Source organism: Hemiscyllium ocellatum, chromosome 28 (assembly GCF_020745735.1).
Source record: "Hemiscyllium ocellatum isolate sHemOce1 chromosome 28, sHemOce1.pat.X.cur, whole genome shotgun sequence".
Taxonomy (NCBI): domain Eukaryota; kingdom Metazoa; phylum Chordata; class Chondrichthyes; order Orectolobiformes; family Hemiscylliidae; genus Hemiscyllium; species Hemiscyllium ocellatum.
In genome coordinates, this window is record NC_083428.1 from 32,787,192 (window position 1) to 32,803,384 (window position 16,193).

The window sequence follows — 16,193 nt, forward strand, 5'->3', positions numbered from 1 at the left end:
CCTCTTTCTTCTAGATAAAAGTAGTCGTGGGGTTAGAAGTTACTGTCTAAGGCTTCTTTGTTGAATTTCTGCATGGGATCTTGTAGAGTGTTAGTGGTGGAGAGATTAGATGCTTGAAGAGGTGGTGCCAGTCAAGTGGGCTGCTTTGTCCTGGATGGTGTCCAGCATCTTCAGTGTTATCGGGGTATTGTTGGGGAGCATTCCGTCACACTTCTGACTTGTGCATTATGGAAATTGAATAGACTGAGGAGTCAGGAGGTGAGTTATTTGCCACAGTGTTCCTAGTCTCTGACTTGCTCTTGTAGCCACTGTGTTTGTGTGGCAAGTCTAGTTCAGTTTCTGGACAATGATACCCAATGGGATGTTGGTAGTGAGGGATTCAGTGATGGTAACACCATTGAATGTCCAGGTGTGATGGTTAGATTTTCTCTTATTAGAGATGGTCAGTGTCTGGCACTTGTGTGGTGCAAATGTTATTTGCCACTTATCAGCCCAAGCATGGTTATTACGAGAAAGTGAGGACTGCCACACTTTCCACTCCACCAACCTACAGATACAACACATCACCCTCAGCGATTTCCGTCACCTACAAATAGACCCGACCACCAGACATATATTTCCCTCCCCAGCCTGATCTGCATTCCACAAATACCATTCCCTCTACGACTCCTTTGTTAGGTCCACGCCCTCCACCCTCCATTCCGAGCACTTTCCCCTGCCACCGCAAGGAGTGTAAAGCCTGCGCCCACACCTCCCTCATCACATCCATCCAAGGCTCCAAAGGATCCTTCCACATCCGACAGAGATTTTCCTGCACCTCACACACATCATCTACTGTGTCCATTACTCTCGATGTGGTCTCTTCTACATTGGGCAGACAGGATGCCAACTTGCGGAACATTTCAGAAAACATCTCTGGGACACAGGTTAAACAATCCCACCACCCTGTGGCCGAACACTTCAACTCCCTCTCCCACTCCACTAAGGACATGCAAGTCCTGGGCCGCCTCCACTGCCAAAGTCTAACCACCCAACCCCTGTGAGAGGAGCACATCTTCCACCTTGGTACCCTCCAATCACATTGGATCAACGTCAATTTCACCAGTTTCCTCATCTCTCCTTCATCCCACCTTATCCCAGATCCAACCCTCCAACTCGGCACTTGAACTATCTTACCTGTCCATCTTCCTTCCCACCTAAAATGCTCCATCTTCTACTCTGACCTATCACCATCACCCCCCCCCCCCCCCCCCACCTTCACATACCAATCACATTTCCAGCTACCTTGCCCCCAGCTCCATCCCCCTCCAGCCCCCTTGGCCTCCATCCCTTCCCAACGCAACATTCCTCACACTCCCGATGAAGAGCTCATGCTTGACATGTCAATTCTCCTGCTGCTCGGATGCTGCCTGACCAGCTTTTTCAGCCCAAATATGGATATTGTCCAGATCTTGTTGCAGTTGAACGTGGACTGCTTCAGTAAATGAGGAGTCACAAATGGTGCTGAATATTAGATCAGCAAACATCCCCACTTCAGACCTTATGATGGAGGGAAGGTCATCAATGAAGCAGCTGAAAATGGTTGGGCCCAGGACACTACCCTAAGAAATTCCTGCAGAGATTTCGTGGAGCTGGGCTGACTGACCTCTAACAACCACAACCATCTTCCTGTGTGCTAAATATGACTCCAACCAGTGGAGTGTTTGCCCTGATTACCACTTTTGCTCGAGGACTCCTTGATGCCACACTTGGTTGAATGTGACATTGATGTCATTTTGCCAAACCTGATACCTAATCCTACTCTGAAAATGTGTTGCTGGAAAAGCGCAGCAGGTCAGGCAGCATCCAAGGAGCAGGAGAATCGACGTTTCGGGCACGAGCCCTTCTTCAGGAATGAGGAAAGTGTGTCCAGCACGCTAGGATAAAAGGTAGGGAGGAGGGACTTGGGGGAGGGGCGTTGGAAATGCGATAGGTGGGTCAAGGTGAGGGTGATAGGCCGGAGTGGGGGTGGGGGCGGTGAGGTCAGGAAAAAGATTGCAGGTTAGGAGGGCGGTGCTGAGTCCGTGGGATTTGACTGAGACAAGGTGGGGGGAGGGGAAATGAGGAAACTGGAGAAATCTGAGTTCATCCCTTGTGGTTGGAGGGTTCCCAGGCGGAAGCTGAGGCGCTCTTCCTCCAACCATCGTTTTGCTATGGTCTGGCAATGGAGGATCCCAAGGACCTGCATGTCCTTGGTGGAGTGGGAGGGGGAGTTAAAGTGTTGAGCCATGGGGTGGTTGGGTTGGTTGGTCCGGGTGTCCCAGAGGTGTTCTCTGAAACGTTCCACAAGTAGGCGGCCTGTCTCCCCAATATAGAGGAGGCCACATCGGGTGCAGCGGATGCAGTAAATGATGTGTGTGGAGGTGCAGGTGAATTTGTGGTGGATACGGAAGGATCCCTTGGGGCCTTGGAGGGAAGTAAGGGAGGAGGTGTGGGCGCAAGTTTTGCATTTCTTGCGGTTGCAGGAGAAGGTTCCGGGAGTGGAGGTTGGGTTGGTGGGGGGTGTGGACCTGACAAGGGAGTGGTCTTTTTGGAATGCTGATAGCGGAGGGGAGGAAAATATATCTCTGGTGGTGGGGTCCGTTTGGAGGTAAGGAAATGACGACGAATGATACGATGTATATGGAGGTTGGTGGGGTGGTAGGTGAGGACCAGTGGAGTTCTGTCCTGGTGGCAATTGGAGGGGCGGGGCTCAAGGGCAGAGGAGCGGGAAGTGGAGGAGATGCGGTGCAGGGCATCGTCGATCACGTTTGGGGGGAAATTGCGGTCTTTGAAGAAGGAGGCCATCTGGGTTGTTCGGTATTGGAACTGTTCCTCCTGGGAGCAGATGCAGCGGAGACGAAGGAATTGGGAATATGGGATGGCGTTTTTACAGGGGGCAGGGTGGGAGGAGGTGTAGTCTTAGGTAGCTGTGGGAGTCGGTCGGTTTATAGTATATGTCCATGTTGATTCGGTCGCCTGAGATAGAAATGGAGAGGTCTAGGAAGGGGAGGGAGGAGTCTGAGAAGGTCCAGGTAAATTTGAGGTCGGGGTGGAAGGTGTTGGTAAAGTGGATGAACTGTTCAACCTCCTCATGGGAGCATGAGGCAGCGCCAATACAGTCATCGATGTAGTGGAGGAAAAAGTGGGGGATGGTGCCAGTGTAGCTGCGGAAGATGCCTAATCCTACTCGCCACTCTTTCTTGTCAGTACTGATTTACATTCTCTCTGTCATATTGTATTTCAAATCCTCATCTTCAAATCCCTCCCACCACCTTGCTGTATCCTATTTCTGCAAATGCTTCCTTGTGTTCTCCAGTCCTTTGGTTTGCCATCTCTGTTTACCCTGTTACAATTGTGGGTCATTTTTACCTCTTCCTTTAATAACTTTGTCAAATCCCATCTGGTTAATCAGTGTCATGCCACCTCTCCTAACCCTGCCATCATGATTCAGCCGTTCCTGATGAAGGCCTTATGCCCGAAACGTCGAATTTCCTGTTTCTTGGATGCTGCCTGACCTGCTGCGCTTTTCCAGCAAAACATTTTCAGCACATCATGATTCAGCCCCCAAATCCAGCATCTACTTTTGATCTTTCTGTGGGAATGCCTTCAAATGTTTGCTAGCGTAAATGTATTGCATACTTTCTCATTTAGTGAGTTATCTCAAGTTTAGTGTTTGTGCAAATTGATACACATTTAATACTTTGTAAATCTTATTTTCAATCCATTGTTCTTCAATTAACTGCTTTAATTCTGAACTCTTTCAAGTTGATATAAATTCTTAGCCATATTAGGCACTATGGTGCTGTGAGGATCCGCAATCCTGCAGGACTCAGTCTGACCACCAAGGGGCATCTCAACACAAAGTAATGCATGGTTAAAAATCACACAACACCAGGTTATAGTCCAAAAGGTTTAATTGGAAGCACACTAGCTTTCGGAGCGTCGCTCCTTCATCAGGTGGTAGTGGAGGGCTCAATCCTAACACACACAATTTATAGCAAATATTTACAGTGTGATGTAACTGAAATTATACATTGAAAAATTGATTGTCAGTTCAGCCTTTCATCTGTTGGAATACCACGTTAGATTCTAACAGACGAAAGGCTTAACTGACAATCAATTTTTCAATGTATAATTTCAGTTACATCACACTGTAAATATTTGCTATAAATTCTGTGTTAGGATTGAGCCCTCCACTACCACCTGATGAAGGAGCGACGCTCCGAAAGCTAGTGTGCTTCCAATTAAACCTGTTGGACTATAACCTAGTGTTGTGTGGTTTTTAACTTTGTACACCCCAGTCCAACACCGGCATCTCCAAATCAATGCATGGCCATAAATGTTCTGCATTTCAGCTTGTTGGAGTTAAGCACTGTACCTTCAGTATTTTCCTGTCTTCCTGTCCGTGCACACAGATAGTCATTGTGTTGTGCCGTCTCCCTGTTCGAAAGGCTACCAAGACAAAGGCTGTGGGAAAGACCCATTGATTTTCTCAACCAAAATGCAAACAGCTGTCCCCTTTCCTCACAGCTCCGGTAATCTGTGTCTGAAAGTGGAGGAAAACTCGGAGTTCTTTTGCTGCAGCCCCAAGCCCTACACTGTTGTACATTTCTGATCAGAGATACATCAGCAATGCATTCCAAATAAATCTGTGAATCAGGACTTTTGTTTGACTGATCTACATTTGAGGGGAATGTGGATAAGCTTGTGATGGAGAAAGAATATTTTGATAAGACCAAGACAAAGTTTCAGATGGGGGTGTGATTCATACTAAATCTGATCATAGGGATGAATGGTCTATTTTATTGCTATGTGATTGGATCAGGACAATTTCTAAATTATAAAACTCGCCTACTGATGTAAGTATATAGTAGAAGCGGGCAGTTTAAAGTGAAACCCCATTGTAATAGATGCAGGCAGAAGGGATGGACATAGATCTATTATTAAACTTATTATTCAGTTGCCCCCAGCCCAAACTTCTGTCTTGTCCAGTGCCTCACACTGAGGTGTAGATCTCATTGATTCTGTCTGACTTCTGGTACCTCTGATGTGACGAATCTTTACGTACAAGCCCAGGCAATGTGTGGTGTCAGGATATTCCATTGTGAGGGCATCATACGTTAGAAGTGATCCAATCCAGCCCCCATTGTACCTGTCTATTTCACAACCGGAATCACTGCAAGGTGATGATGAATGGGAACCACACTGATTATGCCCAGCGCCAACTTGGGGAATATCAAGGAAATGGAGGGTGAAAGAAATGGGAAATTTTAATTTTGGTCCATTGGGATATTCCTGGTCTATGTAACTGAGTTTCCTATCAGGACACCTGGAAAGCTGACAATTCATGCATGAGATATTGAAGCTCAAGGTTAAAGTGTAGGTATTCAGTCAGGATTATTGTAATGTACCAACTGTGACCAGTCTGTATCTTTCCATTTTAGGAAGCTAAGAACCTTCAGATCAAAAGCTGGAATTCAGAGAAAACTGGATGAAGTTCATGACAAGAAAGTTCTTTTGAAATAATGTGACCAAGTTTGATGGTTATAAGAATTGACTTTCACTCTCTGCCACTGATTCCAGGATGCAGACACTGGGCCCCGAGTTCATTGGAACTCAGTTGCCATTGATCAGGCCATTTTAACATGACATGGAGTTTCTTATGTCATAACCATAAAAAATATGTGGGATATGGTCATAATCCTATTGCCAAAAGAGTACCCTAAGCATAGCTGTTGAGAATCAACTCATATCTCTATTTCTTCCCCTAATTTACTGAAGCACTGATGTTGCCGTATTGTGGGCTCCATGGGCACCAATTTCCCTCCGATACTCCGAATCTTTGTTGGCTTCAAGGCTGATCTGGATAATCTGTTGTGCAAATGTCAAAACCCAAACTTAATTCTCTCCTTAACCAACTCTTACACGAGAGTCGCTTACTAACAATCCAATGAAGGCAGTAGGTTTTTCATGTAAGCAAGCCTTAGGTGTTCTTTGCCAGTTCTGTTGTATTAAAGGGCTCTACAAAAGGATTCTCCACTTTCAGCAGTGATGGGTAATGAGGATTCCAAAGATGATGGGTCTGGGAAAGATCATATTGCTACATTTCAGCTTTCTGTTAAGGCAGAATAGGAATCTTTTACAGCATTCGAAACATAATTACTCGAGGCTAACGTTGGTGCATAGGCAATTTTTTTGATTTTTGTCCACTGAACAGCACCACTCTGATAACATATAATATTAAATATAAAAATGACTAAACCATGGATGGGGGTTATGGAGGAGAGTGTAGGGGAGGGGTAGGTGGGTAGGTGAAAGAGTCTGTACCAGTGCATCATTAATCTGTAAGGTGATCTCAAAAGTTTTAGAATTCTATTGTGGAATGAAATAAATGACGCTGAACACAATATGTTCTTCCTGTGTGACCAGGAGTGTCTGAGTCAATCTCTGAGTCAGTCCCTGGCCTCTACTAGTTAACTGATCACAGCTGGAGTGGCAGTGTAGGTGTTCAATGGTTGGCATCTGTGGGGCTTTGTGGAGAGGGCATTGGTGATGTGAGGCTTGTTTTAAGGTGAGTAAAGACAGTATCTGTCAGGTGGCCTACTCCTATTCAGTTCAGTCACTCCTACTACCAGTTTCTGGGATATTAGGGGACAAAAAATGTCAAGAAGGTGCCTGTGATCCCATCAATGATTGAGGGAAGGGCGCTAAAAGACAATCATTGCCTATGGAAACTACTTACAGCAAGTCAGTGCTTTGAGAGGAAATAGGGAGAGGGAGAACTACAGAAATGCTGTTTCACTGGATTAGTAAGGTGAGAGTGGAAGGTATAACTGTCTGAAGATTAACCTGCTGTGGTGGCAGAGAGTGAAGGCTGACCAATCAGGTGAAACAAACACCCAGCTGACAATCAGATTGGTCAAATAAGTTGAAAATTCCCAATTGATGGGTAAGTTACTGCAAGTATTTTTTGTTGGTTTAATAATTCTCGTTGTAATCATCGTTCACTTTGAATGTTATTATGTGTACAGTTTTAAAACCTTTTTAATTTTCATTGTCATTAATTGCTCAGAATTGTTGACTTAAATTCAAGCTCTTGTCTAACATGCTTGCTCCCTATGCTGCAGTGTGACCAGCCCAGTGTGTAATTAACAGCTACAAAAATTGTAAAACTTGCTGGAAATATTTGTCCCACTTTGTGATCTTTAAGACAACATCATGATAATTTGTTACCTATTGTCTACACTGGAACTCTTAGTGAACAAATCTTGTGGAACTCCTTGATGGATTTTTCTTGAACACCTTAGTGTTGAGTTCTTTCAAATCAGTGTTTTTTTTCGTCTGTCTGTGGCTTTTCATAGGAACACCTGTAACTTCCCCCAAATGGTGCGGTTCTGCTCCTGGGAAGTGGCGAAAGCCATGGAATTGAACACCCTCTTAATACAGCAAAATGCTGCAGATTCTGGAAATCTGAATTTTTAAAAAGGAAGTGCTGGAAAGGTGCAGCAAATGCTGGTTGCAGGAGTGGAGAAAGAAACAAAGTTACCATTTACAACTTAATCTTTAATCAGTAACATCCTTTCGCTCTGTTACTGAGCAACAAGGAGGGCACAGGAATCAATCCAGCTTTTGTTGATGCTCCCAGTTCTTTTAAATGGGGCTCCCGACGTAGATAGAGCATAGGTTTGCCCAAATCCACAGGCTACTCGTGGCTCCTAGGACAAATGATAAATTCCACATTACATTGATTTCACAGATCGGTTAAAAATTGAAGGAAGTTGCATTGGGTCCGAGGAGGTCTCATTTGGGCCTTCAGGAAGCCATCTCCTCATCATTCCGTTTGATTGCTCCATTTGGGCGGCACGGTGGCACAGCAGTTAGCACTGCTGCCTCACAGCGCCGGAGACCCGGGTTCAATTCCCGACTCAGGCGACAGACTGTGTGGAGTTTGCACGTTCTCCCCGTGTCTGCGTGGGTTTCCTCCGGGTGCTCCGGTTTCCTCCCACAGTCCAAAGATGTGCAGGTCAGGTGAATTGGCCATACTAAATTGCCCGTAGTGTTAAGTAAGTGGTAAATGTGGGGTATTGGTGGGTTGCGCTTCGGCGGGTTGGTGTGGACTTGTTGGGCCGAAGGGCCTGTTTCCACACTGTAAGTAATCTAATCTAAAAAAAAATCTAAAAAAAGTCTGGTCTTTATTCAAGATCAGACTGGCTGTGGGGCTTTTAATGAAGCTAAGACAGAAGGTGTGCTTTCACTGACCAGAGGGAATCAGGTGCTGTTGAGAAGCAGATCTATCCCAGAATGTGAAAAGATCATATTAAATCAAACCAGTAGTTTTACGTTCTTTCTGTTAAAGGCCTTGTCCTGCACTTGGCAACACCTAAGGCAGCATAATTGAATCCAGCAGCTTGTTGTGGACATGTGGAGCTCAGACCCATTCCTTCATGGAGCAGTGTTGCAGCATTCCTGAGTGAGTTATTGCCAAGGGTTTTGGCCTGTTTACAAAGTCAGTGATACCATTAATGTAAACTGGATATTTAACCAGTTGATGCCTAATGCTTTGGCTATTCAATGTTTTCAGTTGTTATAAAAATAAACAGTTGGCACAGGTGCCATGCAGTCATTGTTGAGATGAACGTTATTTTTGGCAAAGAAATCTTTTGTCTTAAAAATATTTTACTTTTGGTGTCCCCTGAATATCTGTTGTTGACTCCTCCTTTCCCACACCCACCCATTATTTCTCAAGTGCTGACTTTCATCTAAAATCAGTTCCTTTTCTCATGTACACTATCATAGAATCCCTACAAGAGTGGGAACAGGTCCTTTAGCCCAACAAGTCCACACCAACCCTTTGAAGACTAACCTAGCCAAACCCATTCCCCTTCCATGTATTTACCTCTGACCAATGCACCTAGCCTACACATTCCTAAACACTATGAGCAATTTAACATGGCCAATTTACCTGACCTGCCCATCGTTGTGATTGTGGGAGGAAACCGGAGCACACCCATGCCAACACAGGGACAACATGCAAACTCCACACAGTCGCCCAAGGCTGGAATTGAACCCGGATCCCTGGTGCTGTGAGGCAGCAGTGATAACCACTGAGCCACCCTGCTGGCCTTCATACCCAGCTTGACCTCAATGCCTCCCCACCCCTACCCCCACCGTCCACCCCCCCATTCCCCCTTTCTGTTGACTCATGTAACAAAATTGTCAGTACTAGATGAGCAGAAATTACTTCCACTGAAACACTGGAATATTGAAACCATTGTCTTAGGTCCACACCACAAACTCTGTATTTTCCTTGAAATTAGCTGAGGCCGAACCAGACTGTTCAAAGTCTTAGTGTCAGACTTGACTTCAAATGAATATTCAACTGCACATTTACTGTAAGTTGTGAATTTCCACTGCTGGATGAGCTGAGCTAAGTGCTGAATGTTACACTGCTGAAACCCTCACCAATATCTGTTCCCTCTGGACTTCATTTGTGAAGCACCCATGGGCTTCCTCCAGGTGCTCCAGTTTCCTCCCACAGTGCAGGTTAGGTGAATTGACCATGCTAAATTGCCTGTAGTGTTAGGTGTGGGGGTATGGGGCTGGGTGGGTTTCTCTTCGGAGGGTCAGTGTGGACTTGTTGGGCCGAAGGGCCTGTTTCCACACTAAGTAATCTAATCTAATCTAATCATTCTTCCAGTAAACTCCTGGCTGACCTTCGCACATTTTATCTTCTGTAGATTTTATCTTCTAAAACTCTGCTACCTGTGTGTACTAATTTTCACCAAATACTATTTACCCATTCCTCCGTGCTTCCTGCATTGGCCCCAGCTAACCAATGCCTCAATTTTAGAATTCCCAATCTAATTTTCCAACCCCTCCTTGCCTTTATCTGTCTAGTTTTTGTAATCAGATCCTCTTTCAACTCCTTAAAACCTACTCTCGTCAATCTTCTCTCTGTCTACTCGAATGCCTCCGATGTAGCTCTTGAGTCCAGTTTTGTTTTATAATGTTCCCGTGAAGTGATGTAAGAAATTTTATGTTAAAGTCACCATAAAAATACACAAGCTTGTTGTTCATTACAACGGGTAATCCATGACTCAGTTCCAGTTTGGAATAAATGGCACTTAAATTTAACCCACAAACAGCCTCCGTCAACAAGTTTGCATCATATTTGCTAATCTCTCAAGGTGATTAACATGAGCTAATGGAGAAATAAATTGGCCCTTATTTTTCAAGAATCATAATGAGTCTGAACAAAATTATTTTTTATGATTAGAATCATACCAGCACTAATAAATAGTAGATACATTTATAATTATCAAAATAAGTCGCATTAGTTACAAAATGTCATTTCTGTTCTAAATTGTATCTTAGTTCAAAAGTAATTCTGTTAATCTACCATTCCCAATTATTTACATAGTAGACTTGTATGTCCTTATTCCATGGTACACTAATATTTATTTTTCTCCTTCTCCTGTATATTCCATTTCAGTTATCAAAAAAATATAAAAATATTTTATCTCCTTTACCTCCTATGTTGGATTTATAATACCTGCTGTTATCCAAAGCAGTGCTGAGGTTACATGCAAAACTACCAAGGTATGTTTCCCCCGTGGCCAAATCTCTAGAATCCAACCTCTGAACTGATGAATGGAGTGAATATATGCTGCAAGTAATTAATTTTAAAAATCTCAAGATAATTCTTCATTAAGAGGCTCAATTGATCTAAAAGACTCACTCTACCTATTAAAGTATTCATAGAATTCTTTCAGTGCAGAAAGAGGCTTTTCGACTTGACCCTCTGAAAAGCACCCCACCCAGACCCTGACTTCTACCATATCCCCGTTACCCTGCATTTATCATAGTTAACCCACATAGACTGCACATTCCCTGCTGCCCCCCCCCCCTCCAGGATACTACAGGGCAAGCAAAGCCAATTCTCCTAACCTGCACATCTTTGGAGTAAAGGGGGAAACCAGAGCATGACATGGGGAGAATGTATAAACTCCACATACACGGTCCCCTGAGGCTGCCATCAAACCCAGGTCCCTGGTGCCTTTAATACACATCATAAGGATTTCTGCAGTCAACTTGGGATGCTGCCTCTGTAAGGATCAGGCAGGATCTTCTCATTCTGATTGCAGGCTGACTGCTATTAGAGGGCATTGTTGTACAGATGATTTGTCTCTTGATAATAATTGATTCCAACACATTTATTAGGATGATGACTTAATGATCTATAATTCCCATTTTTTTATTATGATTCCTTCTGAACATTGTATTCTAACTATGACTAAGAGTGGTGGACTGATAGACAGAATTCTTCACATTGCTCCCTTGCTACAACAAAATGGGTCTAGTTACAAAGAAAAAATTTGGACATCCCCTAATGCTTTTTATAATGGAGTGATCAGGTGTCAGTTGTGACACTGGGTAGTTCCTGCTTGGCTGTTACTATGTACTGCTCAGACAGCCTTAATCTTGGTTCATTTACACTCACTGTATTAAACACAGGTCTCCTCCAATTGTTGTGAGAGTTTAAACAAATCTTGGCCAAACTTTATTTTTCTTTCAGGTACTAGTACTCTGTGGGAAGTGAATGCTGGACCCCTTGCTGAGATATTTGTATCATCAATAGTCACAGGTGAGGTGCTAGAAGACTGGAGGTTGACTAACATGATGCCACTATTTAAGAAAGGTGGTAAAGAAAAGCCAGGGAACTATAGAATGGTCAGCCTGACATTGATGGTGGGCAAGTTGTTGGAGGGAATCCTGTGGGACAGGATGTACATGTATTTGGAAAGGCAAGGACTGATTAGGGATAGCCAACATGGCTTTGTGCGTGGGAGATTATGTCTCACAAACTTGATTGAGTTTTTGAAGAAGTAACAAAGAGGTTTGATGAGGTCAGAGAGGTGGACATGATCTACATGATCTATATTGACTTCAGTAAGGCATTCGACAAGGTTCCCCATGGGAGACTGGTTAGCAAGGTTAGATCTCTCAGAATACAGGGAGAACTAGCCATTTGGATACAGAACTGGCTCAAAGGTAGAAGACAGAGGGTGGTGGTGGAGGGTTCTTTTTCAGACTGAAAGACTGTGACCAATGGAGTGCACAAGGATCGGTGCTGGGTCCACTACTTTTCATCATTTCTATAAATGACTTGGTATGGTTACTAAGTTTGCAGGTGACACTAAAATTGGAGGTGTAGTGGAGAAAGGTACCTCCAAATACAACGGGATCTTGATCAGATAGGTCAATGGACTGTGGAGTGGCAGATGGAATTTAATTTAGATAAATGCAAAGAGCTGCATTTTGGGAAAGCAAATCTTAGCAGGATTTATACATTTAATGGTAAGGTCCTGGGAAGTGTTTTGAGCAGATACCTTTCAGTGCAGGTTCATAGCTCCTTGAAAGTAGAGTTGCAGATAGATAGTAAATAAGGTGTTTGGTATTCTTTCCTTTCTTGGTCAGAGCATTGAGTATAGGAGTTGGGAGGTCATGTTGCAGTTGTAAAGGACATTGGTTTGACCACTTTTGAAATATTGCATTCAATTCTGGTCGCCTTCCTATCAGAAGGATGTTGTGAAACTTGAAAGAGTTCCAAAAAGATTTAAAAGGGTGTTGCAGTGTTGGAGGATTTGAGCTTTAGGGAGAGGCTGAATAGACTGGGGCTGTTTTCCCGGAGTGTCAGAGGCTGAAGGGTGACCTTACAAAGGTTTATAAAATCATGAGGGGCATGGGTACGATAAAAAGAATGTATTCTCTGGGGTGTGGGAGTCCAGAACTAGAGGGCATAGGTTTAGGGTGAGAGGAGAAAGATATAAGAGGGACCTAAAGGGCAACATTTTCACCCAAAGGGTGAGAGTGCTGGAAAATGGGACTAGATTAGGTTAGGATGTCTGGTAGGCATGTTGGGTTGGGCTGAAGGGTCTGTTTCCATGCTGTACCTCTGTGTTTGTATTAAGGGGCATCAGTCATTCAGCAGCACATCAGGGATTTAAAACTGATTAGTAGCTCATTGCTCTGTTTTGGTGGCATGGGCTGTGTCTAAACCTTTTCCATTCCAGGGGATTCCTTTGTACCACAATTTTGTTTCAACAGGTATTTTAGGTGCTCGGACGTTGAGGGAAGGACACTAATCTGTTCTAATTAGATCCTTGCAATTTAAGAGTAATTGAGATAGTTGGTAGTACAAAGTAAACTGTACTGACTCTTGATAAATAGATGCTTGACAGGCCTTATGTGCCACAGCCAACCATGGTTTTCTGCCGTAGGTACTGCTCAAGGCACTGAAGTGCAATAGGATCCACGTCAGTGTCAAATTTATTGGCAAACAGATGGTGTTGTTGAAGAATCCAGTTGAGATCTCCAGCTCCATAAATACAGATGGACCTGTGATGAGAACCCGTGCACAAAGGATAGGCTTTTCCTTTTGTTACATCACCCTCTAAGTATTTCCACTTAACCAGCCTGGCCATAGACCTCATATCACTCACATCATACTTAGGATGTGAAGGTTTAGAGCCAGGAACACCAGGCATCCGCTGTAGAGTGGCCCAGATGAACTCATCAGGGTTATAAGTGTCCTTTGACCATTCAAAAAGTTGCTTTGCTTTTGGGTCCTTAAGGATATGTTCAACAAATTGTCTACCGACCACCATGTGGGCACTACCTGAGAATATGGAGGCCACATGAGATATTGTTTTCTTAACTATATTTGTCTTAACCATTTTCCTATTGACCACTGTGAAGCTATATTTCCAATGTAATTGTTTCCTCCCTGTAGCTACTTCAGACTCTAAACTGCTGCCCCCTTCTAAATGCTGTAGCTGATGGATGATCTCAGAGTTGGTTTTGATGGGAAAGTCCATACCAGACAGATTGATGAAATACTTCCAGCTTAAATGCCTTGCCAACAATTCCTCCATGCAGTTGAGGTCTGCCTGGACTCTCGACCAGGAGCCATAAACAAGATTCTCTAACTTCCCTGCAATAAAAACATTTGGGAAACAGGATGCAATGTTGTGAACTGCAATTTTGAAATCAAGAGATGATTTGTTATCAATATGTATACAGTAAATATTCTGGGGTGTGTAAATTGTCCTCAAAAGTCTTTCAAACTGGTCAGTTCTTTGATGAACGACAACAGAGTAAGCAATTGGAAATTGCTCCTCTTCCTTACTGAGAGCAAACATGATGTATTTTCTGCTCCTTATGAAATTCTCACAGTTCTGTGTGGCTTCAGTATAATAGGAATCATTCAGAATTTCTAACATAGTTTGCACCTTCAGTAGTTGACTTCTCTCGATCTCCCTAACATCCCCTTGTAAAATAGCTGTACAGTTCACATCGTAAAGGGATTCTGTAAATACCTCCAGCTCTGAACACTTTGCTTTATAAGCACCAGATGAGGGTAAGTTACCTTTCCATGTAAAATGTTGGCTTTTCACAGGAAAATAGTCCCGGTTGTAAGTTAGGAGACCCTTCTTGGCACCAAGATTCAGGACAAAAACAGTGATGCAAGTTAATAGCAGAATTAGAAAGCACTCCCGTAGAAACTGTTTACATTTCCATATCATTGTGACACTGAAAACAAGATTTGGAAAACTCCAACTATCAAATTGTGAAGAAATGATTTCAATTGATGCTTTTCCCAATGTGAGCTCTGTGAAATGAAGTAAACCTGAGATAAATTCCACAACAGGACTTCTTTATCTTTGCAAAGCTGAAACATAAAGTAGGCAACAAACAACAATTTTAGTCACCAGCATTTTAAAAAGTCTAGCTTAAACAGAATGCAATTCTAATGAGTTCTTTGATCAATACCAGCCAAAACAATGTTATTATTATAGTGTATGGGATTTATGCACAAAATGACCATAACCTCTATGGAAGAATATAATTCAAAACAAGTTAATTAAATGTGAAATACTTTCAAAATGTGATGCAGTTCTAAAGAAATACAGGCAAGTCTTTTGGGGAGGTGGTAATATTCCAGCCATTTGCTTTAATATGCAGAGTTGATGGGATCTCTTTAGTATTATTTCTATTTTAATATTCAGTTCTACCACAGCTGGTGAGAGGTCCTATTGAATGTATGGCAGTGTACTCAAATCCTCAGAATCTGCTCTTTACAATCACATCGTGATTTTATGCTCATTTAAACATGATACAAAATCCATACTGCCCTGCTAAAGGAACTGGAAAAAAAATCTGCCCATTGATACAAGTATTGTGGCTGGTATTGATATCATCCACAACATTAATAAAAGTTATTACTTCTCAGAAAAACACTGGAAATAAACACTATGCCAATAAGTATGTTTACTTAAAAACTTGGTTAATAATGCAAGACTTTCAAGTGTTCTACTTGAAAAACAGAAACTGAACTGGATCAGCCACAAGTACTGTGACCACAAGAACAGGTCAGAAGCTGGGAATTCTGTGGCAAGCATCTCTTGTCCTAACCTTTTAAAGCCTGTTCATCATCTACGTGCAACAAGTCATAATTGCAATGGATTATGCTGCATTTCCTTAGATAAGTGCAGCTCAAGCAACATCCAAAACAACTGTCCACTGGACTGACATGCAGGACACTGGAAGAGCACAGTCACAGAGTCATCGAGAAGCACAGCATGGAAATAGACTCTTTGGTCTCACGTTTCCAGGCCGACCAGATATCCCAATCTAATCTAGTCCCACCTGCCAGCACTTGGTCCATATCGCTCTCACCCCTTCCTATTCATTAAATGCTGCAATTGTACTAGCCTCCACCATTTTGCCTGGCAGATTATTCCACACAGGCACCACCCTCTGCGTGAAAAAGTCGCCCTTTAGGTCCCTTTTATATCTTTCCCATCTCACCCTAAAATTAAGTCCTCTAGTTCTGAATTCCCTCACCCCAAGGAGTAGACTTTGCCTATTTATCCTATCTATGCCCCTCATGATTTTGTAAACCACTATGAGATCACCCTTCAGCCTCCACCACTTCAGGGAAAACAGCCCCAGCCTATTCAGCCTCTCCCTATAGCTCAAATCTTCCAACCCTGACAACATCCTTGTAAAATTTTTCTGAAACCTTTCAAGTTTATAACATCCTTCTGATAGGAAGGAGACCAGAATTGCATGCAATATTCCAAAAGTGGCCTAACTAATCCTGTAAATCT

At 43.2% G+C, this 16,193-nt stretch overlaps 2 protein-coding genes and 1 long non-coding RNA gene across 3 annotated transcripts in view; 1 reads left to right on the forward strand and 2 right to left on the reverse strand.

The window, feature by feature from the left end:
* LOC132828872 (caytaxin-like) overlaps window positions 1-6,203 on the forward strand; it is a 45,457-nt gene extending 39,254 nt beyond the window's left edge. Inside the window, exon 12 of the mRNA XM_060846049.1 lies at window positions 5,466-6,203. The gene's annotated coding sequence lies outside the window, so the exon portion shown is untranslated. The remainder of the gene's footprint in view (window positions 1-5,465) is intronic.
* A 1,368-nt stretch (window positions 6,204-7,571) lies between these two features.
* Window positions 7,572-16,193, reverse strand: part of LOC132829120 (uncharacterized) — a 91,447-nt gene continuing 82,825 nt past the window's right edge. Inside the window, exon 4 of the long non-coding RNA XR_009646209.1 lies at window positions 7,572-7,736. This is a non-coding gene — a long non-coding RNA (uncharacterized LOC132829120). The remainder of the gene's footprint in view (window positions 7,737-16,193) is intronic.
* LOC132829145 (beta-1,3-galactosyl-O-glycosyl-glycoprotein beta-1,6-N-acetylglucosaminyltransferase-like) lies at window positions 13,266-14,606 on the reverse strand. The gene has a single exon (XM_060846484.1). The coding sequence runs from the start codon at window positions 14,604-14,606 to the stop codon at window positions 13,266-13,268; it is 1,341 nt and encodes a 446-aa protein (XP_060702467.1).

Coding starts and splice junctions, on each gene's coding strand:
- LOC132829145 (XM_060846484.1), bottom strand. CDS start 14,606: ATGATATGGAAATGTAAACAGTTTCTACGGGAGTGCTTTCTAATTCTG.